The sequence below is a fragment of the Molossus molossus genome, unplaced genomic scaffold (genome assembly GCF_014108415.1).
Source record: "Molossus molossus isolate mMolMol1 unplaced genomic scaffold, mMolMol1.p scaffold_m16_p_19, whole genome shotgun sequence".
NCBI classification, from domain to species: domain Eukaryota; kingdom Metazoa; phylum Chordata; class Mammalia; order Chiroptera; family Molossidae; genus Molossus; species Molossus molossus.
The window spans coordinates 39,271,525-39,297,788 of record NW_023425354.1 but is presented as its reverse complement, the minus strand read 5'-3'; the positions used below and the strand labels follow the sequence as shown (position 1 = coordinate 39,297,788).

At 51.4% G+C, this 26,264-nt stretch overlaps 4 protein-coding genes and 4 non-coding genes across 17 annotated transcripts; 2 read left to right on the top strand and 6 right to left on the bottom strand.

Moving 5' to 3' along the window:
- Positions 1–626: 626 nt before the first annotated feature.
- Positions 627–10,225, bottom strand: NEK8 (NIMA related kinase 8). Of its 7 annotated transcripts, none has more exons than XM_036269669.1 (15): positions 10,143–10,225; positions 6,915–7,120; positions 6,442–6,674; positions 6,087–6,218; positions 5,419–5,627; positions 5,193–5,272; positions 4,928–5,109; positions 4,682–4,832; positions 3,733–3,809; positions 3,301–3,418; positions 2,531–2,681; positions 2,126–2,289; positions 1,863–2,021; positions 1,519–1,677; positions 627–1,126 (listed from the first exon to the last, which is right to left on the bottom strand). In XM_036269669.1, the coding sequence occupies exons 1-15, from the start codon at positions 10,187–10,189 to the stop codon at positions 1,098–1,100; spliced, it is 2,097 nt and encodes a 698-aa protein (XP_036125562.1). In that variant the 5' UTR covers positions 10,190–10,225; the 3' UTR covers positions 627–1,097. The 7 variants fall into 7 exon arrangements, with proteins under 7 accessions (XP_036125562.1, XP_036125561.1, XP_036125564.1 ...); XM_036269671.1 differs by lacking the exon at positions 627–1,126 and adding an exon at positions 9,526–9,799 and having other exon boundaries at positions 1,346–1,677; positions 10,143–10,195; XM_036269668.1 differs by lacking the exon at positions 10,143–10,225 and having other exon boundaries at positions 6,915–7,383.
- Positions 10,226–12,599: 2,374 nt separating this feature from the next.
- TLCD1 (TLC domain containing 1) lies at positions 12,600–14,253 on the top strand. The gene is made up of 4 exons (XM_036269544.1): positions 12,600–12,793; positions 13,112–13,194; positions 13,287–13,369; positions 13,728–14,253. The coding sequence occupies exons 1-4, from the start codon at positions 12,600–12,602 to the stop codon at positions 14,109–14,111; spliced, it is 744 nt and encodes a 247-aa protein (XP_036125437.1). The 3' UTR covers positions 14,112–14,253.
- A 455-nt stretch (positions 14,254–14,708) lies between these two features.
- Positions 14,709–18,860, bottom strand: RPL23A (ribosomal protein L23a). Of its 2 annotated transcripts, XM_036269546.1 has the most exons (5): positions 18,737–18,860; positions 17,961–18,144; positions 15,550–15,726; positions 14,996–15,065; positions 14,709–14,769 (listed from the first exon to the last, which is right to left on the bottom strand). In XM_036269546.1, exons 1-5 carry the CDS (start codon positions 18,759–18,761, stop codon positions 14,755–14,757), a joined length of 471 nt encoding a protein of 156 aa, XP_036125439.1. In that variant the 5' UTR covers positions 18,762–18,860; the 3' UTR covers positions 14,709–14,754. The 2 variants fall into 2 exon arrangements, with proteins under 2 accessions (XP_036125439.1, XP_036125438.1); XM_036269545.1 differs by lacking the exon at positions 14,709–14,769 and having other exon boundaries at positions 14,951–15,065.
- Positions 14,881–14,952, bottom strand: LOC118635135. The gene has a single exon (XR_004960473.1). It is a non-coding gene; the product is annotated as a small nucleolar RNA Z17 (small nucleolar RNA).
- LOC118635130 lies at positions 15,135–15,202 on the bottom strand. Its single transcript, XR_004960468.1, has one exon. It is a non-coding gene; the product is annotated as a small nucleolar RNA SNORD42 (small nucleolar RNA).
- On the bottom strand, positions 15,794–15,864 carry LOC118635134. The gene has a single exon (XR_004960472.1). It is a non-coding gene; the product is annotated as a small nucleolar RNA Z17 (small nucleolar RNA).
- LOC118635129 lies at positions 18,232–18,295 on the bottom strand. Its single transcript, XR_004960467.1, has one exon. It is a non-coding gene; the product is annotated as a small nucleolar RNA SNORD42 (small nucleolar RNA).
- Positions 18,861–20,007: 1,147 nt separating the features above from the next.
- RAB34 (RAB34, member RAS oncogene family) lies at positions 20,008–24,050 on the top strand. 3 transcript variants are annotated; one of them, XM_036269623.1, is made up of 11 exons: positions 20,008–20,139; positions 20,806–21,018; positions 21,227–21,318; positions 22,312–22,377; positions 22,480–22,581; positions 22,692–22,756; positions 22,859–22,910; positions 23,092–23,173; positions 23,246–23,336; positions 23,465–23,572; positions 23,655–24,050. In XM_036269623.1, exons 2-11 carry the CDS (start codon positions 20,965–20,967, stop codon positions 23,720–23,722), a joined length of 780 nt encoding a protein of 259 aa, XP_036125516.1. In that variant the 5' UTR covers positions 20,008–20,139; positions 20,806–20,964; the 3' UTR covers positions 23,723–24,050. The 3 variants fall into 3 exon arrangements, with proteins under 3 accessions (XP_036125516.1, XP_036125515.1, XP_036125517.1); XM_036269622.1 differs by lacking the exon at positions 20,008–20,139 and having other exon boundaries at positions 20,887–21,018; positions 22,309–22,377; XM_036269624.1 differs by lacking the exons at positions 20,008–20,139; positions 23,465–23,572 and having other exon boundaries at positions 20,887–21,018; positions 22,309–22,377; positions 23,655–24,017.
- The last annotated feature ends 2,214 nt before the right edge of the window (positions 24,051–26,264 follow it).

The following is a 26,264-nucleotide window of genomic DNA, read 5'->3' as shown; positions in this document are numbered from 1 at the left end:
GTCTAGCCAGTTACCCTTTCCCCCAACCTGTTTTGGAGGAATGGCAAAGGGTGAGAGGCAGGTGACAGCAGTTCCCTCACACTCCCTGCCCCAGGCAATATACAGGCTAGGATGCTGGAATGGCCTCTGGGATGGCCATCCAGGCAGGCCCCAGCTTGACCTGCTCCAAAGCACTGAGCCCCTGTCCCAGTGGGCACCTGGGATGCATTTTCTTTCTTTCTGTTTTAATCCTCACCCAGGATGTTTTCCATTCATTTTTAGATAGAATGGAAGGGAGGGAGGGGGAGAGAGAGAAACACTGATGTGAGAGAGACACATTGATTAGTTGCCTCCCACGTGACCCTGACCAGGGCCTGGGATCCAACCTGCAACCCAGGTACATGCCCTTGACCAGGAATCGAACCTGAGACCCTTCAGTCCACAGGCCAACACTCTAACCACTGAGCCAAACTGGCCAGGGCCATGGATGCATTTTCTTTTTCTTTTTTTAATATATATATATATATTTTTTTTCTTCATTGATTTTAGAGAGAGAGGAAGGAGAGGGAGAGAGAGAGATAGAAACATCGATGAGAGAGAACATCAACTGGCCGTCTTCTGTATGCCCCCAACTGGGGATTTGGCCCACAACCTGGGCATTTGTCCTGACCGGGAATCGAACAGGTGACCTCTTGGTACATGGGTTGACGCTCAACCACTGAGCCACACCAGCTGGGCCAAGAATTCATTTTCTAATCGACTGGAAGGGGCAAGGGTATGGGTGGAGCCACATCCACCTCCAGCCTTTTTCTGCCAAGGCTCTGAAGACCACTCTGCTTCCAAGGGTTAGGTCTGGCTTCCAACTCTAGCCAAGCTAGACCCTGGGGGCATTGACTTAAGAGAAGTGGTAGGGAAGAAAGAGAGAGGTGTTAGGGGAATAGGGTGGGTTGAGTTTTACATATTCAGGGCCAAAAGCAGTGTAGGGGCTTCACTAATTCCCCATTGGACATAATCCAGGGGGTGCAAATAGGGACAGTCATGCTTCAGGCACCTGTACTTTTCAAGAACTTTCAGAGGAGAAGCGATATCAGGGTGGTCCAGAGGTGTATCCAGGTGCCTCATGGAGGGACTGGCTCTTCTGTAATGGCTAGAGAGTACAAAAGAGAAACCTCTGAGCCTCCCAGAAGGCAGAGCCTCCAATAAGCATCACCCACATCTGCTCCCACTTCCACACTGGGCCCTGGACTCTGCCAGACCAGAAAATGAGGTTCAAACTAAACTGGACTAGGGAGCAGAGGAGAAAGAATGTGTTTGGGCCCTGGGGAGCAGTGAAGGCAACTTTTCAATGAGGCCCCAAAGTATCCACCCTTGCTCACCCCAGGCAGGAAACTCAGTTTTATCCCACAGCTTCTGCTTTCATTTATTTGGGGCCTAAAGATGCTTTTAGTGATTTGGGCTGTGACCACTGGAGATGGGGGTATGGGCAGGAACCAGCTGGATTAACCCTATGTAGCTGAGAAGGAAAATGTTGTAACTCACGGCGTACAGCCAGGAGAGTGTTTCCATGGCAGCAGGACACAGAAGTCACTGTGTAGGGGTGTGTCTCATCTAGCTGCACTGGACGAGGGAGTCCAGCATCCTCGTCCCTCCTTCCCAGTCGACCTCGGGCCCCTTTGCCCCAAGAGTATACTTCACTTTCTGCCAAAGAGAATCCCAAAGAGGGAAAAGGGAAGAGGATACAGCTTAGCGAGCAGCTGTCCTCCCAGACTGCGGTACTAGCCCCAATATGAGGTTGCTGAGTTCAGCAGACCTGAGCTTGGTAACCCCCATTGCCCATGGGTCTGTCCATGCCCCTGTCTGCCCCCATAGGACCCACTAATCACCTGCCCCAATGGCTACAGTGAAGGCATCCCCACAGGCCACCATCGCTATCTTGATGCCCTGGAGACCTTGCACTTGACAAGGTGCCCGGCTGACCCGGCGAGCATTGGTACCCAGCTGCCCGTGCTGATTGCTGCCGAAAGTATAGCAGTCACCAGAGGCTATAAGGGAGGAGAGAAGAAAGGATGAAAAGGGGTGCCTCAACTGAGGTCCCAAAGAAGTCAGGAGTGTCCTCCTCCTGCCTTCTTGTCCAGGTCCTACTCACCAGTCACAGCAGCCGAATGAGCAGTGCCTAGATCCACACTCAGCAGTGTCTCCTGGTCCAGGGGCGCAGAACCTAGTGGTGTGAAGCTCAGAGCCTCTTCTACTTGCTGGTGGGGGGCAGGCTCCTCCCCCAGGGAGAGGTGGTCCAGGCCCAGCTTGTTGAACCTAAGGGCAGAACCAGAAGCCAAGGCCAACTGACACAGTTTGTATAGACTGTCCTGCCTCCACCTATCAGGGCAGAAGCTGATGTACCAGAGGACAGATCACATCCTGAGTTGAACCCACAGCACCCTTAGTCCTCCTCAGTTCTAATCCCTGTTGGGGGGTAGGCAATGACAGATGGAACATTAGCAGGCAACATTAGATGGCAAGGGGGTAGTCTAGACATCCTGGGGCACCTATTTACCTATTGCTCCCACAGGCCAGAACTCGGCCAGGCACAGTGAGGATCATGGAGGAGTCGATGCCACATACAACCCGCTGGGCTTCCTGTCCTGGGGGCATGGGCACCTGCTGGGGGCAGCTGTAGGACTCCCTGGTGCCTAGTCCCAGCCGGCCTGTAAGATGAAGCCAGGATGGGGCTAGTTTGAGCTTTAGAGTTGGCGATGCCAGGATGAGACCGCCAGGAGAGGGAGTAACAGTATGAGTGAAGGCTGCCCTTCCTTGGCCCCTCCTTGGGTCAAAATCCTACTCTTCCTTTAAGGCCCTGTTCAGATGCCATCACTGCTCCTCCAGGTGGTGTCCTTTGCCATTCCTTGAGTTCCCACACCTCTGGACCTTGGGTGGAGCCCTGATGCTGTCTGTCCTTTGTCCTTCCCCCCACCAGAGTCCTCCAAGAGGACAGGAAACCCATCTAAGTCATCTCTATTTTCAATGCCCAGCCTGATGCCTGACCCAGAGAGGGCCACAATGAAAAATGTTGGCTGAATAAAATCTCCTCAGAAGTACCTGAAGGAAGTGATATCTTGTTCATCTTGTCTCAGCACCCAGCACAGGGTGGGCACATAGTGGTTGTACAATAAAGATTTGCTGATTGAAAAAAATGAATGGAATTGGAGAGAAAAGAGGGAGGAGAAAATGGGCCATGGGGTGAAAGGTGGGTACGAAGGGGAACAAATCATGGCTGGGGGTTGCTGTGAGGTGGAGCTATAGGCTGGAACAGGGTGGAGAGCTTACCACCGTCTCCACGGCCCCAGGCAAATAGTTCTCGCTCAGTGGACAGAGCCAGCACGTGAGAGGCCCCGCAGGCCACCTGCACCATCTCATAGCCCAGCAGGGCCTCCACAATGGTGGGCTAGAGAGAGAAAAAACTGTGGGCAAGGGGCCTGGACTCAACATCCCCTGTAGGGACAAAGTTGGAGGCTGCAAATTCTCGTGAGATGGCTATTTCTTTAACTTTCCCCCTCCCCACCACCACCACCACAACCATTGGGGAAGCCTGGTCTTTCTGTACTTCCCCTGATACTGCCCAGAACAGGTGCAGCTTGGGAGCTAGAGGGACCTGTGGTTGCTGAAGATTCCCCTGCCCCCAACCTGGGTGTCAACTCTCATACAGGCACTTTGCCATGTTCCCTACTTCCTCCTCCCCAAGGTACATGCAACACCCACCTGGCTGATGTCATTGAGGCTGCCATGGCCTAGGCACCCATTGCTGCCACTGCCAAAGGTCATGATGATACCTCGGTCTTGGGAGGGGGAAGTGAGGAAAGGAGAGGGAGAGAGATTAGGCTGTTTTTCCAGATAGACCAGAAAAAACTAGTTGGAGGCCAAGGCTGGAAGAATAAAATGGGGGAGAAATAAGGACAAGGGTCTCTTTTCCCAAGTGTGTGACTTTGGACAAGTGACTTAGCCTCTGAACCTTAGTTCCCAGATCTGTCAAATGGGATACTATAACTACCTTGCCAGGTCTACTGTGAAGACTAAGAGAGACTGTGTAAGTAAACCCCTGGTGCTCAGCAACTAGTAGAAGTATTATTATTATTTTGTAAAATATGTGTTTATTGATTTTTTGAGAGAGGGAGGAAGGAAGAGATAGAAACATGGATGTGCCTCCTGCACGCCCCCCACTGGGGATCAAGCCTGTAACCCCACCAAGTGCCCTGACAGGGAATCGAACTGGGACCTCTTAGTCCATGGGACGACAATCAATCCACTGAGCCAAATGGCCAGGCTAGACAGAAGTATTATTTTTTATTTTTATTTTTTTTATCCTCACCCAAGGACATTTTTCCATTTTTTGTTCAGATAGAGTGGGAGGGAGAGAGAGAAACATCAACGAGAAAGGGGCACATCGAGTGGCTGATACCCGCACTACCCACCAGGGCCAGGGACAAACTGCAACCGAGGTACATGCCCTTAGCGGGAACCGAACCCAAGTCTCTCTGGACTCAGGCCAATGCTCTAACCGCTGAGCCAAACTGGCCAGGGCTGGATAGAAGTATTATTAAGGGACCAGTTTGTAAATGATACTAAGAGGGAAGTTGCTGGGAGGGGGTGGGGGGCTTCTCATAGACCCCTCCCCCACTCCCTGCACAGAGTAGTCTCCAGACATGCTAACCAGTCAAGCAGGCTGTGAAGAGGTCCCCGCAGGCCACGTGCTTGATGGTCACACCTGACTGGCCTTCCAGGAAACGTGAGATGAACTGGGGCTGCTGCTGCTCCACAGCCCCAGGGAGCAGGGCTCCACCTCCAGCGCCTAGGGGCGGAGCCTGCAGAGCAGACAGGGGAGAGCCCGGACAGAACCTGAGCACCCCCTTCCTTAAGGCATGCCCTCCCCTCACTGGGCTCACCCCAACATGCTCACCTCCCACAGGATGAGACGCCCGGAGCGAGTGACACCGGCCTTCTGTGTGCGCCCGGTGGCCACCTGGACCACCTCTGTGTTGAGCATTGGCAGCCGCAGAGGAGCACTGAGCCCCCCGCCCCACGCGTACACGGATGACAGCGGCGGCGGAATGGCTGGCTGTGCAGGTCCCCGGGGGACGCCTGTGGGAACGGCTCATCAGGCCTTTGAAACTGGTGGGAACGGCATGGTGTCCGAGGGGAGCTGGAAGGTCAGCTGGACTTACCCCTACAGCGGGCACTTGTGGTCCTGCTCCCTGTGCTGCCAGGGGCTATGGGCGGGCCGGTGGCCAGGAACTTCTCTGCCCTGTGGGACAGACGGGGGCCTCAGGACACGGACCGACCCTTCTTGGTATTCACACATGTAGGAAAGGGGGACTTTCCCTGAGAGCCCTTATGCCCCACTGGGTGCCCCTGCAACCCAGGGCCCCCTCCCCCACTCCCTGCACAGGCCTCCGCATGCAGACGCTGCCCAAGTCCGTGTGGAGGTTGAGGAGGGCCCGGATGCAGAGGGGCTGCGCCATGATGTGGCTGAGCGGTGGCCGCTGTGCTGGCTCCAGGCTGAGCAGACTCAGGACCAGCTGGCGCAGCTCAGGGCTGTACCGGTCAGAGATGGGTGCAAATGTGCCACTCATGATCTTCAGCACCAGTGCTGGTAGGTTCTGCGAAGGCACCAAGTTGTGGGGTTGGCCAGAGCCTCAGGCCAGGCTCTTAGGTGGCTTTAGCCTCAGCCCCTCATCTGATGGGTGGTCACAGCCCTGTGCCCAGGAGACCTCAGTCTGGTGAGGGGACTTACAAAATGATCAAGAACCTCTGATAGGGAAGCAGCAGCTAAGTCCTCAGAACTCCCAGGTTATTGGGAAAACTTAAAGCTGGCCTTTAGGAGAGTCCCTAATCTGATGGGGGAACTCTGCCCTCAGGAGCCCTCAGTTTAAAGGGGGGACTCAAGCCCTACCCTGAGGAACTCACAGTCTGAGGGAAGCCACAGCCCTGCCTTGGGGTAATCCACCAGTCTGATGAGGGAGACATGACTCAGCCACAAGAGAAGAATCACAGAAGCAGTTGAAGCAGGGACTTTAGAGGGAGATTTCCTGGTTGTCCCCTTGGGGGTGCTTACTCACCGCAGCTTCGAAGGCCCTCTTGAGGCTGGCCAGCTCATAGAGGACACAGCCCAGGGCCCAGATGTCGCTCTTCTGGTTATAGGGCTTGCCCTCACACAGTTCAGGGGAGATGTAGCATGGAGTGCCCACCACCTGCAGAAGGGAAGCTAATTACAGTCCAGGGAGGGAAGACCAAGGGCTACTTGGAGACAGCTCCTCCCCCAAGCAGGCCAAAGTGCTTCCTCCTGCAGGACAACCCAGCCAGGGACTAAGGGGCCAAGGCCTTGGGGGGTGGGGCGGGGGAGATAAGGTTGCAGAGTGGGCCTTGGCTCTCAAAGCCTCCAGCACCCTTGCGATCCCCTCCATGCCCAGGCACCGTGTAGGCCTTGCTCTTGCTGCTAAGGATCTTGGAGATGCCAAAGTCTCCGATCTTGACAACCATGCGATGTTTGTCAAGAAGGATATTTTGGGTTTTGAGGTCCCGGTGCAAGATGAGGTGGGTGTGCACGTGATGCAGTGCGAGCAGGATCTGCACAAAGAAGTGCAGGATGGTCTCCTCCTCCAGCAGGGAATTACAGCGCTTTTGGATGAACTCAGCCAGGGTGCCGCCTGCAGCAGCAAGGGACTAGTCAAGATCCAGTCTTTTCTAGGCCTGAGATTTTCCTTTTATGAAACTAAACACCCAGACAGGGCAAGGGCCTCCCCCCGTCATACTACTGGGGTCAGAATTCTATTACCTCTGACCCTCAGCCAAGCCCATTCCAAGGAAGGAAGATGGCTAATCTGTGTCTGTCTGTCCTAGAGGTGAAAGGCAGTTGGAGCCAGGCCAGTGCAAGGAGAACGGCCCACCTGGTGCATATTCCATGGCAATCATGAGGGCTTTGTCCTCCAGGAAGTTCTCATAGTACTCAATGACATTGGGGTGGTTGAGTAGCTTAAGGACCTGACACTCATTTTGGGCTGCCTGCCGCTCTTCCTTGGTCATCTGCTCCACCGGGATTTGCTTGATGATCACCAGCTTCTGGTCTGCCTTGCGCAGGCACAGGTGTACAATCCTAAGGACACAGAATACAGTAATGGGTACCAGCTTAGCCTCCAGCCACATATCAACCTGGTGACTGACTGGTGACCAGACTTAAGAGAGGGGAATGGCACCTAGACTAAGAGGTCATCTAAATGCACAGAACACTGAGTTTAGGAATGGGGAGGACTAACCACAAACTCCATGAGACCTTGGGCAAGTTATTTAACTTATTTGAGACTCATTTTCACCACAGGCCTAATGAGGTAAAGTTAGTCTTGATCTTTTTACATTTCCTCAAACTCTGAAGTTAACTGCCTGGGTTCAAATCCTGGCTCCTCCTCTTACTAATTATTTGGTCTTGGATTATGTGACATTATCATCTGGAAAACAGAAATGACCTGACATGGTTGTTGAGGGGATCAAATGAAAAACATGCATATGAGGTATTTAGCACAGTGCCTGGCACATCGAAAATGCTCAGTGAATGGAAGCCATTCATATTATTAGTATTTTCTTTCAAATTTGTGGTCAGTGTCCATAAAAGCAGGGTTCTTGTTCTTTCTTGTTTACCACTACATTCCTAGTGCATAACCTTGTACGTACGCCAGCCAGCACATGGCAAGAGCTCAAGCAGTATCTGCTGAATGAATGGGCTAGAAGATGATCATCTAATTTTATCATCTCCAGCTCAGACCTCTGAACCCAACTCACATAGCCAACTACTTGCTTTGCATCTCTACCTGAATGTCTCACAAGCATCCTAAATTTTAACAAATTAAAAATAAAACTCTTGATTCCTGCTCCCAAACCTTTCCTTCTTCAGTCTCTTCCATCTCAGCAAATAACACCACCATCCCCAGTTTTTAAAGTCAGACACCTGAAAATCATGCCAGAATCCTTCCTCAGTTTCACACTAACACATAAGTAAATCCTGTTTCTACCTCCAAAATATCGTGAATCTATTCATTTTCCCAAGGGTTAAATCCTCATTTCTTGCCTAAAACACTGCACTAGCCTTCAAAATGGTCCCTTTCACTCCTGCTACCCTCAAATCTAAAACCACAACCACACAGCAGCCAGAGTAATATTTTTTAAGTTGTTTATTATTATTTTAGAGAGGCGGGGGGGGGGGGAGAAACAGAGAGACAGAGAGAAACATCAATGTGAGAGAGAAACATTGATAGGTTACCTCCTGTATGACCCCCACCGGATGGAACCCGAAACATAAATATGTGACCTGACTGGGAATCACATTCTCAAACCTTTCAGGGTGCAGGACAACACTCCAACCAACTGAGCCACACCGGCCAGGGCCAGAGTGATAAAAAATACAAATCATATCAAGCCAAATCCTTTGGTTAAACCTCTTTCTTTTACACTGCAAATAAATTCAACATGCTTACTTGAGCTTATAAGGCTAGACTCTGGATGGTGTGGCTCAGTTGGTGTGGCTCAGTTGGTTGGGCTTAGTCCTGTGAACTGAAAGGTTGTGGGTTTGACTGGGGTCAGGGCACATGCCTGGGTTGTGGTTGATCCCTGGTAGGGGGTGAGCAGGAAGCAGCCAGGAGGCAGCCGATGGATGTTTCCCTCTCACATTGATGTTTCTCTCTCTCTCTCTCCCTCCCCCTTCCCTCTTCTCTCTCTAAAAATCAATTAAAGCCCTGGCCAATTTGGCTCAGCAGTTAGAGCATTGGCCTGCAGATGGAAGAGTTGTGGATTCGATTCCCGGTCAAGGGCATGTACCTTGATTGTGCATTCAGTCCTGGCCCAGGTTGGGGGTCTTTTGGGAGGCAACCAATTGATGTGTCTCTCTCACATCGATGCTTCTCTTTCTCTTCCTCCCTCCCACTCTATCTAAAAATCAATGGAAAAATATCCTTGGGTGAGGATTATAAAAAATAGTAATAAAAAAATCAATTTTATTTTATTTTTTTTCTTTTATTGATTTTTTGGAAAGAGAGGGAGAGAGAGAGAGAAAAATCAATGAGAGAGAACTTCCATTGGCTCCCTCCTGCACGCCCCCCACTGGGGATCGGGCCCACAACCTGGGCATGTGCCCCGACCGGGAATCAGGGAATTGAACAGGCGATCTCTTGGTGCATAATAAGGTCCACGTTCAACTACTGAGCCACACTGGCTGGGCTCAATTAGAAGTTTAAAAAAATAAAATAAAAAAGGGAAGCATTCTTGCCCTGGCCGGTTTGGCTCAGCGGCTAGAGCATCGACCCGCAGTCCAGAGAGACCCGGATCGGTTCCGCTAAGGGGCTAAGGGCACGTACCTCAGTTGCGATTTGTCCCCGTCTCGGTTGGGGTCATGGGGGTGGCAGCCAGTTGATGTTTCCCTCTCTCCGTCTCCCTCTCGCTCTATCTGAAGATGAGCGAGAGGTGAGCATTAAAAAAAAACAAAAACAAAAAAACAGAGGAAGCATTCTTTACCTTGCCCATTACATCCCAACTGTACCAGTCTTTTTCTCAGTTCCTTGAATACTCTGAATTTTTCCCCATGAGGACCTTCACATATGCTGTTTCCTCCACCTGAAAAGCTCTGCTTTCACCTTCTGACTGGTCCTCATTCCTCCAGTCTTGGCTTTAAACTTCACCTCTCGGAGAAATTTCCCCAAATAAGTACTTCCCTGGCGTTGTACTGTTCTCGCAGCTTGTTAATAGCTGCTTTAACAATGTCTTCTTTCTTGTACATTTTTCCTATAGTCTGTAAGCTCCGAGAGAGAAAAGATCACGCCTGTTTTTATCTTAACTGTATACCCAGCGCTGAGAGCCTGATGTACAGCCGGCGATCAATATTTGTTGAATGAAACGAGTCCGGAAGCAAAGACCAGAAGGAACCCCGCGGGGCCGCCTAGGCTTGCCGGGGGCGTGACCTCTTCCGAAGCCGAGGCGCCCAGCCAGGCGGGCGACCGGAAGCTAGGGCGGGGCTTCCCAGAGTGGATGCTCACGCCTCGGAGCAGGGCTAACCGGATAGCGCTTTCGAGGACAGAGTTGGGGTTTATGTTCCCTCTCCCTGAGTAATTTCCTCCCCCAGAGCCCTGGCTCACCCAAAAGCACCTCTTCCCACCACTCGGATCCGCTCGTACTTCTCCATCTCGTCTCAGTCAAATTTCCGGAACCCCCTACACCCAGACGCTGCGCTTGCGCGGACCGGCCCACTCTAGAGCCACGCCCCCTATGCTGCAAAATAACTAACCCCAGCAACAAGTGGGGTTACCGGCAGGTTCATCCCCGCACCTCTCTGCGGGTTTGCTCCGTTCCTGCAACATGGATTCGCAGGGTCGCTTTTCCAGGGTCCAAGGAAGCAAGGGGCGATATGCCATTTCTTGGCGCATTTTGCAATGGCCTGCACGGTACCTTCCCACACTCGTGACTGCATCCGGCCTTCACAAAGCTTCCTAGGACCGTAGAAGTGCCCTGCCGAGTGAGGGTGAGAAGCGAGGACCGACCTCTCTCTGTCCCCCTATTTGCCCACTAATGACTCTATTTCGGAAAGAAAGCAGATTCTCACTGGCACGCAAACGATACACACTACCAAAACTGAACCGAGAGCATTCCTCTCGGTTTATAGGGCAGGGAGCCCGGTTAGTTTCGTGTTTGCCTGGGGAGGGACCAGGGAAACCCCGACCTGTGCAAGTTGATTCACCTGCGGAGGATGTGACACGGTTTCCGGGCTGTTCCGACTATTGAGCGCTGAGCTCAACCCTCAGCGACACACACACAATGCTGCCACAGGGTAATCTGCCTTCAATGCTCAGCTAGGGAGAACCTCCTTAAGGGAAGATGGGAGGGAAGTGGATCACAATCTTGAAAGCGTCAGGGAGATGAGGAAAGACAGCCGTTTGGCCGATATGGGTTCTAGGCTTCTGCCCAGAGGTTAGTACGGTTGTTTAGGGTTTTGACCAGAAGTCAGTTTAATTCCAGATGTCTCCCTGGCACCTCCTGCACTGCACGAGTCAATACAAGCTCAGTTTAGGAGCAAGAGGATAGTGCTTAGCTAAGGGATTGCGTCCTTATTTCCGAGTGGGTGAGGAATGTGAAGAATGTGTGTTTATCTTCTGCTCCCATCCCATCACTCCAAAGGGTGCCCAAACCTGCCCACGTGTTAATGACCACTAGAAAGGCCTCAGGCGGGCCCCTCTCGGACTCTGGCCTATGTTGGCTGGCAAACAAAACTACTGGGTGAGCAAAGGGGAGAGTGCAAGCGCAAAGGGGGAAAACCGCTCACCTGAGACACTCGTGCTCTCACCTAGAAACCCATGGGGCCTTGGTTGACCCAAGAGCCCCACAGGGTTTAATGTGTAACCTTGGCGCCATCAGGGAAGGCAAAACAAACACCCAAACCTCTCGGCCCCTTTGTCTCTGGCGCCTCAGGTTTCTGGCTTTTCCTCCTCGCAGCACCCTTTCCCTCGCCCCTAACTACAACTTTCTTTTCCTCCACCCCCCCTCTCACTTTTACCACCCCTACTTCCTACTCCCCACACGGCTCTTAGCCGCTTCTCAGTTCGCCAGAGTTTAGCTGGCTAACTCTCCCCCAAAAACAACCACCTTGTTTCTTTAGAAGGGGGAGGAGGATAGATCCCACGCCACGGTGAGTACAGGCTGACACCTAGTGGCCACAAGCTGCAACTGCTCCAGGCCACTGGCCTGAAGAGAGAGGGTCACCCTAGTAGCCTAGACAAATCGGCGGTCTTTCCCGCTCCAGCCTTCAGGGTGCCGGGAGAAGAGAGCTGGGACTGTCTGAAGGAAGATTGTTACAGCCGCTTGGCCCCAGAAGTCCAAAAGGAGGCTAGGAGGAGGAGTGGTGATGGATTAGTCAGTAGTTTCTAGGCACCGACTCCGTGCGGGGCGCTGTAGAGGCAGGTAAACAGGTCGATCTCTAGCCTGAAGAATCTAGTGATCGAGTGAAAGAACAGGGAGAGGGCAGAGATCGTTGTCTAAGGCGGAGCTCCAACCCGTATCCAGAGCCCGGGTTTAAAAGTCGTGGGTGTGTGATGGATCCTATCAGCTCTGCCAAGAAAGGAGTTGAGGGTGGAGAGAGTTCTCGCAAAACCCGCCCAAGCCGGGGAGCCGGTGGCCCCGGGGAAAGAGGGGACGCGAGTTAATGAGGCCAAGCGAACGAGTCGGCAGTTGAGAGGCGCCAACGAGGGGTGCCTCGGCGGCGGCGCTCCAGGACAGCCCCCGAAGTCCTGCGGGAAAGGCGAAGCGCGGGAGGCCCCCAGGGAAATGAAGCTCGTGCCCTCCGCTTAGCAGAGGCGCCGGAGGGGCGGGGCAGGCGGACGGGGCGGGGCGGGGGCGCAGGCGGCTAGGGGCGGGGGCAGAGGCCCGCTGGGAGGGGACGGGAGGAGCGAAAGGGCCTAAAGGGCTCCGCGAAAAACTGTGTGAGGCTGCTGGCTGGCAGGACAGGCGTCCAGGGTGGACTGGCCCGAGAGGGAACCCCGTTCCCCGATCAGCACGAGGAGGCCGCCTAGAGGGCGGACAGACCGACGGCAGGGAGGGCCAGCATGCCCCCACTGCTGCACCCCGCCCTGCTGCTGCTCCTGGGCGCCACGCTGACCTTCCGGGCGCTGCGGCGCGCGCTCTGTCGTCTGCCTCTGCCGGCGCACGTGCGCGCCGACCCTCTGCGCACCTGGCGCTGGCACAACCTGCTCGTCTCCTTCGCCCATTCCATTGTGTCAGGGATCTGGGCTCTGCTGTGGTGAGTGAAGGACCGGGGGGAGTGAAAGTAGCTAGGGGATCCCGCCTTACTCTCCCCATCACTCGTGGGCAGGCTGAGACCATGCAGTCTCACATGATTCCCAGTCTGGAAGGCTATCCAATCCGGAGCAGCAGCGTCCCCAGGGGAGGGGGATCTCACCTGGGAAAGGGGAGACACCTGTGTTTCAGCCAAGCCCGTCCATGCTCCCCAGTTAATAGAGCGAGCCCAGACTCCCCCGGGACTGGCAAAGGTAATAGGGGAGTTGAAAGGTCCTTGGGAATGGGTTGGTGAGAGCCTTCCTTCTTCCCTCCTTTTCAGTGTATGGCAGACCCCCGAAATGCTGGTAGAGATTGAGACAGCATGGTCGCTTTCTGGGTATCTCCTCGTTTGCTTCTCCGCAGGTAAGTCTTGCCCAGTAAGCATTTAAGTAGGTGGGGGAACAGGGAGAAGACTCTTATCCCCTTCATGACCTCTTCCCCCATCCCTCTGCTAGGTTATTTCATCCACGACACGGTGGACATCGTGGTTAGTCGTCAGGCTCGAGCTTCTTGGGAATACCTGGTCCATCATGTCATGGTGAGAAACAGGGGGTGTGGTATAGGCTTGTTGCTAGTAAGCGTAGTCTCAAGCCCTTTCTGAACCTGTTTTTTTCCTAACTCAATTCCCACCGTGCCCTACATCTTCCCATTCTAGGATGCTGATGTGTGTGTGCTCTTGGTTCAGTATTTGAGGCCAGCAATCCATAACTTCACTTAGTACCTCACACTGTAACCTACACAGGGATCAAAATTTAATTGTGAACTCACTGTAAACCATTTGCCAGAAGAAAGCAAATAGATCCAGCCCATAATCTGACAGCCTTGATATTCCCACACCAACTTCCAGAAACGCCTTAGCATCTATTTTCTAACCTGTTTTCACCTTTGCCCTCTAGGCCATGGGTGCCTTCTTTTCAGGCATCTTTTGGAGCAGTTTTGTAGGTGGGGGTGTCCTAACACTGCTGGTAGAGGTCAGCAACATCTTCCTCACCATTCGCATGATGATGAAGATCAACAATGCCCAGGATCTACTCCTCTACAGGATCAATAAGTATGTCAACTTGGTCATGTATTTTCTCTTCCGACTGGCCCCTCAGGCCTACCTCACCCATTTCTTCATGCAATATGCGTATCAGAGGACACTAGGCACCTTTCTGCTGGGTATCCTGCTCATGCTGGACATCATGATACTCATCTACTTTTCCCGCCTCCTCCGCTCGGACTTCTGCCCTGAACGTGAACCCAGCCCACGACAGAAAGACAAGTTCTTAACAGAGTGAGAGGCACAGAGCCTGGTACTTGAGGCAAGGACAGCAAATAGCCAATTAACAGCCTCATGCATAAGCTGAGATGAGAGCCCCAGACCTGGGGCATCCAGCCTCTCCACTTTTCAAGCCTGCACCCACTATTGAAAACACTAATGAAAACACTCCTCTGAAGTCCTTGTCCTTTCTTGGGCAAGGGATGAGGGAAGCCGACAGACCGGTTGGACGTGATAGGTGTGGGGACAAGGTGCTACCTGAAAGATATCCAACCCACACTGCCCTGAAATGGATGCTAATGAAAACTGGGTATTGGTTTCATGCAAAGCCTCTTCCTGGGATAAAGGAAGGAGTTCTTAAAAAACTTCTTGCTTATTCACTTACTCCTATGAGAGAGGCAAATTCTAGTTGTTCTAGTCAAGACTAACCCTAGTCTGGGCCACAAATATCTGCTGAGCTCCCATCTCCAGGATTTTAACAAGTGTGGTGAAATAGTGCTGAGTGTTCCAAAAGGGTAAGTAGACCAAGAGTCTTGCCCAAACTATTATTATTCAGTGTGTATATGCCACAGTATGGCCTCCCGTAGCCCAACCAGAAATGAACATAAAGAAACAATGCAGTGTAAAATTTTTATATTTAGAATTAGCCAGCTGGACTCAGTTTAGATGATCCCAATCTGAAAAACAAAAGGGAGCTTTGTTACTGGAAGTTGAAATGTGAAGATTAAGCTGGAATGTCATGGTTAAAAAGCAAAATGTGGGCACAGGGTTGGGCCTACAAGGAGAGGGGTGCAGTCAGTCAGTTAAGACTAATCAGCAAAAGTCAGGCTTTGGTCACTAACAGACACATCATTTGCATCCAGGGGGTGGGTGTTAAGGAATTCTGTACCAAAGGAAGCTTACTTTGTTGGCAACATCCAAAGCATCATAGTCAGGAGCCAGTCGAACATATGCTTTCTTCTCGCCATCAGGCCTAGGGTAGAAAAGGCAGCCTTAGTCCCTGCTGCCTTCACTGCCCCCATACCCTCCTCCCAGTCTTCTAATGCACCAGGGGTTCCTTTGTTCATGTCATTCTTTTCCAAATAGTGCTTTTTTCCCTGACATCTGCAGAAGCTAGGGAAGCTACTAGGCTACAAAGCCAAATCCCTTTTATGGGAAACACCACAGGACATTTAAGTCCAGGTAATCTGACATAAACTTTCTCTTACTCTAGGGCCAGCCTCTGTCTAAAGATAGGGATCGAGAAAATGAGCATCAACCCCATAAATCAAGTCCTAGAGGCAGGACAGCTGTTGATTCCTCAAAAGTCCCCACACCATACAAAGGACAGCAGGGGCTGCTCATTTCTCAAGGTTTGAACTCTGAAACCTACTTCTGACCCCAGCATCAAGGAATCCTATGCCGTTCAGATTTCCTGGCTTCTGACTGAGGCCCCAGCCCACGGGTCCCCCCCTCACCTGATCAGGGTGTTGACCTTGGCCACATCAATGTCATAGAGCTTCTTCACAGCCTGTTTGATCTGGTGTTTGTTGGCTTTGACATCCACAATGAACACAAGTGTATTGTTGTCTTCTATCTTCTTCATAGCTGACTCAGTAGTCAGGGGGAATTTGATGATGGCATAGTGGTCAAGCCTGGGGGAGGTAAAATGGGGTCACCTGAGCCCAGTAGAAGAAATGATGAGCCTTCTTTTGGAGCCCAGGTGCATCAGACGATGAATAGCAATCACTTTTGTCAGACTTTGGTCGCTGAACAGTGTCATCACTTGCACCCTGAAACCTAAGAACCCAGAGCCTCAGCCTGGGAGCAAAACCATGTGCTCTTTCACTTGAAGGGCTTTTACCCTTTAAGTAATTAAAGAATCATCTTTTAGTCCCAAACCCTTTCATTCTTTATTTATCCTCAACATTTCTGAAGGGCATGTTTCTGGATAAAATTGAAGACTTGAGAAATTAAAACCGAAGAGCACAAAACTAGAATACAACATCTTGAAACTCAGGTTATATAGTTCCAAAGAATGATGGCACTTCACTAGGAGGCTGGGCGGGCTATTTCTACCCTCTTTGGTCGCTGAAAACTGGCTTGTGGGCCATCAATTCTTTTCTTTTTTTCCTTGATTGATTTTAGAGAGGGAGGGAGAAGGGAGAAACATCGATTGGCCACCTCCTGCATGCCTCACTGGGAGATTGGGCCCACAGCCTGGGCATGTGCCCTGACTGGGAATCGATCTGGCGACTTCTTAGTGCATGAGTCAATGCTCAACCCCTGAGCCACACTGGCAGGGCTTTTTAAAATAAAAACTTGTAAGAGTTTATTTTTTTCGTTATTGACTTTAGAGAGAGAGGAAGGGAGAAGAGAGAAACATCAACGAGCAGTAACATCAATTGGATACCTCCTGCATCCCCCCAACTGAGGATTTGGCCCACAACCTGGGCATGTGCCCTGACCAGGAACCGAACCAATGACCCGTTGGTGCTTGGGCTGACGCTCAACCACTGAGCCACACTGGCTGGGGGTGGGCCATCAATTCTTAAAATCAATTTTTTATTTACAGCTCAGGTTAAACCTCCAGTGGCTTCAACACACCTGCAACACAGTATCCCCCCTGAAATTAAAAGAAGCAAGACTCTATTCACATGGACACTATCATCCCATTTTGAAGCTATAGGTCAGGTCTCAACCTCTCATTACACTAAATACCAGGTCCTAATGGGGGGTAAAAGCCTGTCAAGTTCTTTCCTTCACAGCCAGACAAAACCCACTTGCCTGCCTTTTTCTTAGGAAGCAGTGGGTGGCGTAGAAACCCATTCATTTCCACCACCATGGCTCTACTCTAATCTGTGGTTCCTAAGAGGTCAGTTATTAACATCAGCATGACACCAAAATACTCAAGTACCCTAACATTTTGCCCATTTCTCCCTAACCATTACCTGAATGTAAAAATTTAGGAGTGAATGAACAGCAGTTTCCATACACTGTTGCAGGCCTTCATCCTCCAATACAGAGGAATGCATCTCCCTTATCAACCTAGAATCATCCCACATCCTCACTCTCCAGGATTACACCCTACACTACAGCAATAGGTGCTATGAGAAACGAACTAACCTGGAGCACCAAAACAAAGAACATCTAAGTCCTACTTCATAATTCCAAAAAAGTAGACTTTGAGAAGCCATGCTCTATGTTTGGCAAATTTGATAATTACCAATGAAGGATACCTAAACATCTTTTTTTTCCCTTCTTTCTTTAAATATGTTTTTATTTGGGCCCTGGCCAGTTTGGCTTAATGGTTAGAGCATGGGTCCACAAAACAAAAAAGTCTCAGGTTCGATTCTGGTCAAGGATATGTACCTTATACCTTGGTTGCCTCTCTCTCTTCACCCCTCCCTCCCACTCTATCTGAAAATAAATGGAAAAATATCCTCGGTGAGGATTTAAGAAATAATAATAAATAATGTTTTTATTGGGTTCAGAATGAGGAAGGGAGAAACATCCATGGGTTGCTTCCCACCCGCCCACTACTGGGGATGGAGCCTGAAACCTGGGCATGTGCTCTGACCACAATCAAACCAGTGACCTGGTGCCTGGGAGGATGCTCAAGTTAATAGCCACACCCACTGGGCTCCAATATCTTTTCAAGAGTATGGCCCTCATCATTCCTTTCCCCTTCCTGCTCCCCTCAAGGGGTAACCTTTGCCCTTCTCTCTCCTGAACTCCAAGGGCCCTTATCCTGCCTCTACAACTTGTTTCCTGGGCGTACACAGCCCGGCTGACTCACTTCTACTACCTCTGTAACTTTCTAAATAAACCTTCTCTTATAATCTGGAAGAGGAGGTGTGTGTGGAGGGGGTGATGGGGCAGTACTGACTTGTTTCTCCTGGGTGCGCTCTTCCGAGGATATTTAGGCTGCCTTCGGAGCCTCAGTGTCTTAGGCCGACGAAAGGTGGGTGACGTGCGGATCTTCTTTTTTTTGTGGCTGTGGACGCCTTTCAGCACTGCTTTCTTTGCCTTCAAAGCCTTTGCTTTGGCTTCGGCTTTAGGAGGGGCAGGGGCTGAGAGAAGGAAAGACAATGAGCGTGCGGGATTAAGAAATGATCACTTCCGGCCTCAAGAAGGGTAGTGAGCGCCTCAAGCCACATGTGCATCAGTGGTTCCTTTGAAGACATCACAAGTCTCAGGTTAAAGTTTTTCCATCATATGCACGATACTGGGGCAAACTTGGAGTAACTCCAGGGATACGACATGGAATAAAAGTAACTAGCAAAGACCGAACGATTGACATTTGCCAGGATGCGTGCTAGTAGTTTTATATATAACATCACACAGCCACCCGAGAGGGTATATAGCCGCCTATAAGGAGTTAAATAAAAAAAGTAAAGGAAGTAAAGTTGAGGGTACTGATTCCTTGCAGGTCTGTAGCTCCCCACAGTCGACTATCTGGCTGTCGGCTCCTTCCCCAACCCCCTTCAACTGGAGCCCAGTCCATGCGGCTGAGCACACGCGCACCCCCTCGTAACCGAAACGGGAGGAGCAGCTCGGGAGCTGACACCCCAAGTCTTAACTCAGCCACTGTCCTTTCAGTTCGTTCACTCTGCGGGGATCCCAGGCCAGCCAGCTGTGTTCCCCCCAAGTCCCAGTACACACCTTCCTTCTTCGCCTTCGGCGCCATCTTCTTAAAAAGGGTTTCCGAGACCTGTTCACACGGGCTTATAGAGCCAAGTAGCACCGAAGACTCGCGATGTTTTATACTTAAAGCTGATTGGATGACCTGCAGCGCGGCGCCCACCGGGAATAGTAGTTAGGTTTAACTTCCTCGAGAGAGGGATTAAGCATGCGCCAACCCTCCCCTCGCAAGAGCCTAAAGCTTCTTGGGGGTTGTAGTTTTTTTGAGACGTGTTTATCTGCTGCGGCGTGTGGATGGTGTGCCACTCGCGTCTGGCCCAGAGGGCGTGTCATCTTGAGCAACTTCAGGGAAAAGGATTGCAATTCCAGGAGACAGTAACATTGCAAACTGTAATGGGAATAATTAGGTTAACTCTGGGAGAGTGAGGCAAAGTTTTAGAAAGCTAGAGCAGAATTTGTCAGGCCCAACTCCCTCAAACAACATTTGTGGAAATTGAGGTCCCAAAAGGATACGTGGCTTATCAATAACGGTGATTTGGAGGCAAAAAATAAATAAAATCGAGTCAAGCGGAGTGGAGGAGGAAAGTACCAGAGGAGGCAGAAGGTGGCCAAACCTCCCCTGTTGACCTATGACAGATTTCTTGTGTTTTCCCGACAAGATCCTTGAAGAAACTCTAGCAATATTCCAAACCCAGCGCATAGATTTCTCCAGCATTCGCTAGTTCTTCTTGTGAATAATTCCATTCACAATCCCGTCCCTGTCCCAGTCATCTTTGCATCCTCAAATTCCGTTCCGGACACAGAAAAGTTTGGTAAACTCTAGTTTGCTTCTCTGAGGATCGGTGTCTACCCTGCCTTCACCCCCTCCCTTTCTATTTTCTCTCTCGCCTCTTGGAACCTGATTTCCCCTTTGACGGTGAGATTTGTTGTGTGCTACTGATTCTATCTTGCAGAACTGCAAAATGGAAAAGTTGTCCTTGGGAAGATTGCAAAGGGATCGATTCGAAGAACGCCCATACCCGAGGTGAGTCCCCATGTTCCAAAGCAGTGACTTCCTCAAAGGGCGGAATTCCCGGTCCATCTAGCCCTCCTTTATCTTCCCTCGAGGAGGCGGCTTGGTCTTCAGCCACCTCACCCCTCAACCTACACGGTAACCTTCGAGGAGAAGACCCTAGACCTCGGTCGGCTATCTCCAAGGTGGGCATCCAGCTCCGCCTCTGGCATCCCCTCTACGCTCCCCCCCTCACCTCCCAGGGCTGAAAGGCGAGCGGGGGCAGACTCTATGAGTCACGTCCTGGGCCTGGAGTTGAGGAGGGAAGCACCGCCTCTCCTTGGGCCCCTTCTCTCCCCCTTACCCCTCCCCGCCGGTCCTGGCGCAGCCACATGCTGCGCAATCACCGATTCCCCATCACCAATTCGGCTGGGTAAGGGTCCCTGTGGAGGCGCAGCCTGGCACAGAGGTGCAGGGCAGAGCAACCTGGGGAATCCCTATCTGGGCAGGTTCCAGCCTGGGTGGGGGCGGTCTTGGTCCCCGAAGAGGCGTCTGGCGGGGGAGTCTAAGCTAGGACAGAGCGGTGGAGGAGAGGATGGGGAGTCCCGGGCTGACTGAGAGACCGGGAGCTGCCGGGAGAGGGGCAGGGGGCGGCCCTTCTCCAGGAATTTCCGGGGATCAAGTTACAGCGCTCGAGGAGGGAGAGTCGAGTGGGACGCGGGGCTCTGCAGCGGACTGGGCCCCTGGCCCCCTCCTCCAGCAGTTTGCGGGCCTCGCAGCGCTGCCCCTACCCACACTGACCCGGTGTGGTGGGGCCGCTTCAAGCCCCCGGACCACTGTGTTATGGTGGGGCCGCCTCAACCCCGAGTTGACGTCGGGTCTCCGCGGCCTCGAGTTATTGTAGGAACTATTCGGCCCCGAGTTATTGTAGGGTCTGCGCGGGCCCGGGATCCCCGGGACGGGACTCCCCGCCCCCATTTGGCGGTCGAGGGGTCTCCTCGACCCCGAGTCGTCTTCGGGACGCCCCGGGCCCGGGTGATTGTGGGCTCACCCCAGCCCCGGGTGATTGTCTCATCCCCGTGGCCCGCGGTGGTCGTAGCGTCCCCGAGGCCGCGGGCTCCCGTAGGTTCCCAGTGGCCCCGAGTTATAGTCGGGACTCCTCGGTCGCGGGTGATTGTCGGGTCTCCACGGGCCCGGGTCGCTGGGGCGGATCAGGCCTCGGCGCCTTCTCAGGGCGCTCGACAAGGCTGCAGGCAAGATGAACATTCTGGCGCCGGTGCGGAGGGACCGCGTCCTAGCGGAGCTGCCCCAGGTAGGCGTTAGGGCCACGTCGGGCTTCTGGCTGCGGTGGTGTATGGGCGGGGAGGAGGCGGCACCAGACCAGAGGCTTGGGCCCAGCCTTGCCGCCCAGCTAGGCCTGCTGCTTCTGGGTGGTCCCCTCCCCACCCTAGCCCCTAGCTATTTGGCTGCAGGACAAGGGCTAGGAGTGGGTGAGTCTCATTCTCCTCCTTCCCTGTCAGTACCTGAGGAAGGAGGCCGCTTTGCACGTGCACAAAGACTTCCACCCCCGGGTCACCTGCGCCTGCCAGGAGCACCGGACAGGCACCGTGGGGTGAGTTGGAGACGCCCAAAACAAAGAAAGCAAGCCCCAGGAAACTCTAGTCAAAGCAATGGTAATGTCCACCCGCTTGGGTCTACATTGCACCCTCTGCCAGTTATATGGTTATTCCACCTTTTTATGTCCCTGTGTTGACCCCTTTATTTCCAGCAGGTGAATCTAATGAGACGGGATTGGCTAGAAAAATGACAGTTCAGTTTCTGACACAGAGAAGGGGGTTGTCCTCAGCTCAGCTTCCCAAATACAATCCTTTTGAGCCCCAGGGCGGGGTTGGGGGGGTCTGTACCTACATCTGTGAGTCCAGTTGTGGGTAAAAAGGGAATACCAGTGCTCAGCCAGTATGGCTCAGTGGTTGAACATCGACCCATGGACCAAGAAGTCACGGGTTCGATTCCTGGTCAGGGCATATGCCCCGGTTGCCGGCTTGATCTCCAGTAGGGGCCAGGCAGTCAGTCGATGTTTCTCTCTATCCCTTTCCCTTTCTCTTTCTTTCTAGAAAATAATAAATTAATTAAAAAATTAAAAAGGAGCCTTATTAAAAAAAAGGGGGGGGATACTAATAACAGTTGCCACTTTTTAAAAAAAATTTTTTTGCCTTGCCCCGGCCGGTTTGGCTCACCGGTTAGAGCGTCAGCCTGCGGTCCAGAGAGGCCCGGGTTCGGTTCAGAATATAGAACATTTATCTCATTTTAACCTTCACAACAACCCAATAAAATATATTCTAAATCGCTACTTAAATGTTGAAACTGAGAGAGAGAGAGGCTAAGGAACTCATCCTAAGTCACACAGTGAGTAAATGTGAGAGCTGGGATTCAAATTCATGTCTTTTTGATACTGAAACACAAAACACTCTTGGCCAGCAGATGCCTGGTATCTATGGCAACCACAGCCTGGGTACGGCTACCTTTGTAGACTTATTAGGGAACATTGGGACTCCCTAGAGTGAAAGAACTAGTGCCCACTCTTGCTTCCTCTTGTGTCCAGCAGATTTAAGATCTCTAAGGTCATTGTGGTGGGAGACCTGTCAGTGGGGAAGACTTGTCTCATTAATAGGTAAGAGGGTGCTGGTACTGAGCTGGGTTGGGCTGGGCAGGATAGGGCCAGGCCTAGCCAGATGGGCTGGGCTCAGGGCCCGTGCATCTGGTTCCACTTCAGGTTCTGCAAAGACACCTTTGATAAGAATTACAAGGCCACAATTGGTGTGGACTTTGAGATGGAACGATTTGAAGTGTTGGGCATCCCCTTCAGTCTACAACTGTAAGTGTTTCTTTCTCTACCTCTTCCAGCAATTTCTTTCTCTAACACCTGCATTCCACCTACCCATTCCCCCATCCCCATACCTCTGTTTCACCCCTCGTTCCTCCCAGCTGGGATACCGCTGGACAGGAAAGATTCAAATGCATTGCATCAACCTACTACCGAGGAGCTCAAGGTAAGGTGAAGTGGGGTTCGTGGGTGCTTCTAATCTAGGGCTGTGGCAGTGAGCCAGTAATGTCTCTCCATCAACCTGAGACTGTTTCTGTCGCTATTTCAGCCATCATCATTGTCTTCAACCTGAATGATGTCGCCTCTCTGGAACATACCAAGTATGTGGGGTACTGAAATATATGGGGGCTCTGGGAAGAGAGGGTTCAGAAAAGAGGGGTGGTCAGGGGCATGGTAGAGAAGGGAAGAGTGCATCTAGAAGCAGAGGGGATAATTGGGCATATGAGTGTCAGAGAACAGAGCCTGCCCAACTCATCTCTTGCTGTCCACCATCTGTGGCAGGCAGTGGCTAGCTGATGCGCTCAAGGAGAACGACCCTTCCAGTGTGCTTCTCTTCCTTGTGGGTTCCAAGAAAGACCTGAGTGTGAGTGTGCCAGTGGGGGTACTTCCCAACTTGGTGAAGGAACCCTCCCATCTGACTCTGACTTTCCTTCAGACTCCTGCTCAGTATGTGCTAATGGAGAGAGATGCAATCAAGGTGGCCCAAGAGATGAAGGCTGAGTACTGGGCAGTGTCATCTCTCACTGGTAAGAGGCTTTCTTCCTTTTGCTGTGACATTCCTGCCTACCTTGCCTCTCACTCCTATAACTCCAGCTGTGCCCAGTGACCCCAGGCCTGGAACTGCCCCTAAGCACCCATCTGTTCCCTTTGTCAGGTGAAAATGTCCGAGAATTCTTTTTCCGTGTGGCAGCACTGACCTTTGAGGCCAATGTGCTAGCTGAGCTGGAGAAATCGGGGGCCCGGCGCATTGGGGATGTTGTTCGTGAGTGCCCACCTGGATGAGGGTGGCAAAGAGCATGGGCAACCTCCAATCTCTGCTTCACATATTTCCCTCTTTTCTTCAGGCATCAACAGCGATGACAACAACCTCTACCTAACTGCCAGCAAGAAGAAGCCCACATGTTGCTTATGAGGGATGAGGGATTGCCCAGCCCTGGGGCACAGTGCTACCTTGACTCCCCCAGAACTCTACCCCTGGATGTCTGCACTGACTGTTATTTCAGACCAAAGAGCTGTACCCCCAGAGGGGTAGTTGGGACCATGCTTGTCACTTCCTCTCCCTAGGCACCATACCAAAGACTGCATGCCCCCTTCCTCCAGGGGCTTTCCAGGTTGCCCAGTGGTGGGGAGGTGGTCTCTGCTGCTATTGCTCAGCCTGCTGGGCCCTTTGGGTATGAGGATGCTTAGTGATCCAGCTTCACACTGTGCCTTATGCATTAAAATCTCTGTTATTAGCAGTTTAGGGGTTGGAGTCCTTTGTTGGAGATGAGGGATAGGGACTGGGCAGGGCTGTACGGTGATCCTGCTGGGATGCTGGCCAGCCCTGGCCCCTGCGCAGGCCTCAGGCAGCCTGGGAGCTCAGGAACCAGGTTTGCGAGGGGTTGCTGCACTCTCACTGTGTGAGATCTGAAATACTGGCTTTGAGAATCCTTTTCTTTGGTCCCTTCCCCTAAAATGTGTACTCCTACTTGATGCTTATACTCAAATTTCCACGATTGGATAATATTCTTCTTTTGCATATCCTCATCCTGCCTTCCCTTTTAAAAATACTTCTCTGAGAGGAACACAGTGAGAAATGACTGAGTTTTGGATATTTTTTGGGTTGACCAGAAGGCCCAGGGAAGGCAGGGGCTGGGCTCTTATTTAGAAGATATGTTATGTAACATATAACTATATTAGGGCTATAAACATAAAATGATGAGGGTATCTTTTTACTTTTTTTTTTTTTTAAACTTGATGTCACATGGATTCTATTACAATTTATTTTTTGGTACGTGCCCCTAGCGGGAACCAAACCCAGGACTCTCTGGTCCACAGGCCAAGGCTCCAACCGCTGAGCCAAACTGGCCAGGGCTCTTTTTGCATTTTAAAACATGACTAAAGAACTAAGTTGAATTAAAAAAAATAAGATGTATATTTTTTCCTCTTAAAAAAAAAAACAAAAAAAACAGCCCAGCCGGTGTGGCTCAGTGGTTGAGTGTTAACCCATGCACCAAGAGGTCGCCGGTTCAATTCCCGATCAGGGTACATGCCCAGGTTGTGGGCCAAATTCCCCGTGGGGGGCATGCAGGAGGCGGCCAGTTGATGTTCTCTCTCATTGATGTTTCTATCTGTCTCTCCCTCTCCCTTCCTCTCTGTCTCTAACATCAATAAAGAAAAAAAAAATTAAAAAAAACAAAAGCCAACATACTCTAAGGAGGACTTGCACTTGAATCCTCATTGTCCCTCCTAGGATACTCAGGCAGATCACTTATCCTCTGTACCTCAATTTCCTCATTTGTAAAATGAGGCTAATAATAATGAGTTTTCATGGATGAAATAAGATAAAGCACTAACATATACATAGGAAGAGCTGAGAAAAACCTTAACTATTATAACTATTTACAGGAAGAGTGACCAAGAACCCAACTCATTGTTGACATCTGACCCAGAGCTATAGATCTGATGGAAGTATCTCAGACATCTGGACTGATAGTGGAGGGACCTGTGGCCTGGTGCCACCCTGGGAGGTCACCGGGGGGCAGGATTAGAACACAGATCCTGGCTCCCAGTCAACAAGTGCTCTGTCCATTCTATGGCTGGTTTCATTCTCACCCAGCCACTCTGTGCTGGGAGGGCTAGCTTTTCTACACATTCCCCTTTCTCCTGGTTTCCCCTCCCCTGCTGTTCCTAGTGCTGAAGGTTCTGGGCAGCGGCCCTACCCAGTCAGGTGGCTGGATCTAGAGGAAAGTAAAGGTTGGCATCACACAGAGAGCAGCAGCAGGAGAGGCCCTTGGTTTCTTTGGAGAAAACAAAGTTTAAATACCATCCTTTCCTTTCCATCCTTTGAGGCATATCCTGGCTTTTGCAGCCTGATGCCAAGAGAAATTGAGGGGTGTGATATGTGGAATGTTGGCTCAAGGGCTGTAACATTTTTTCACTCTCTTGTGGAATTGTTTTTATCCTTGTGCCCTCATAGGACTGTGCTTATCAATCTTTGCCTTGCACAGCGTCACTAATTCAGTGTGTGTGTGAAGTCTGCACCACAACACTGTAGTGGAGTGTTTGTGCTGAGTAAAATTTGGGAAGCAGGTGTATGGTTCTGTGTTCTGGGGAGCTTCTGTGAGGAGTGTGTGCCATGCTGTATTAGTCTTGTGTGGTGAGCAGATTTTTAAATGCATTCTACGTGTGTGATGCAAGCATGTAAATGTGCATACTATACTTAAGGGTGTGAGGAGTGCACGGTGAGAAGGGATGTGTGTAGTAGGTTACTATGAATGGAGTGGATCCTGCTCCCAGCACTGGGCAAGCCTGTGGAGATACATAAGATTGAATGACTGAAAGAAGATAAAACACTAACACTTAGGAAGAGTTTAAAAACCTTAACTAGTATGACTTCTGGGAAACACCAAGACCCTAGCTATATGTTAACATCTTTATTGGACAGTATTTCTCTGGGTCAAGGTATGCCATGG

Excerpts from the sequence above, each read along its gene's own strand:
- NEK8 (XM_036269666.1), bottom strand. The coding sequence starts at position 7,170 with ATGTGGCTGGAGGCTAAGCTGGTACCCATTACTGTATTCTGTGTCCTT. Across the intron at positions 6,219-6,441 it reads GCAAGAGCAAGGCCTACACG|GTGGTGGGCACTCCATGCTA; the intron begins GTGCCTGGGCAT and ends TCCCTTCTGCAG. Across the intron at positions 5,628-6,086 it reads AGAGGGCCTTCGAAGCTGCG|AACCTACCAGCACTGGTGCT; the intron begins GTGAGTAAGCAC and ends GTGCCTTCGCAG.
- TLCD1 (XM_036269544.1), top strand. The coding sequence starts at position 12,600 with ATGCCCCCACTGCTGCACCCCGCCCTGCTGCTGCTCCTGGGCGCCACG. Across the intron at positions 12,794-13,111 it reads GGGATCTGGGCTCTGCTGTG|TGTATGGCAGACCCCCGAAA; the intron begins GTGAGTGAAGGA and ends CCTCCTTTTCAG. Across the intron at positions 13,370-13,727 it reads ACCTGGTCCATCATGTCATG|GCCATGGGTGCCTTCTTTTC; the intron begins GTGAGAAACAGG and ends TTTGCCCTCTAG.
- RPL23A (XM_036269545.1), bottom strand. The coding sequence starts at position 18,761 with ATGGCGCCGAAGGCGAAGAAGGAAG. Across the intron at positions 18,145-18,736 it reads GCCGAAGGCGAAGAAGGAAG|CCCCTGCCCCTCCTAAAGCC; the intron begins GTGTGTACTGGG and ends TCCTTCTCTCAG. Across the intron at positions 15,066-15,549 it reads AAGGTCAACACCCTGATCAG|GCCTGATGGCGAGAAGAAAG; the intron begins GTGAGGGGGGGA and ends TTTCTACCCTAG.
- RAB34 (XM_036269622.1), top strand. The coding sequence starts at position 20,965 with ATGAACATTCTGGCGCCGGTGCGGAGGGACCGCGTCCTAGCGGAGCTG. Across the intron at positions 21,319-22,308 it reads CACCGGACAGGCACCGTGGG|CAGATTTAAGATCTCTAAGG; the intron begins GTGAGTTGGAGA and ends TCTTGTGTCCAG. Across the intron at positions 23,573-23,654 it reads GCGCATTGGGGATGTTGTTC|GCATCAACAGCGATGACAAC; the intron begins GTGAGTGCCCAC and ends TCTTTTCTTCAG.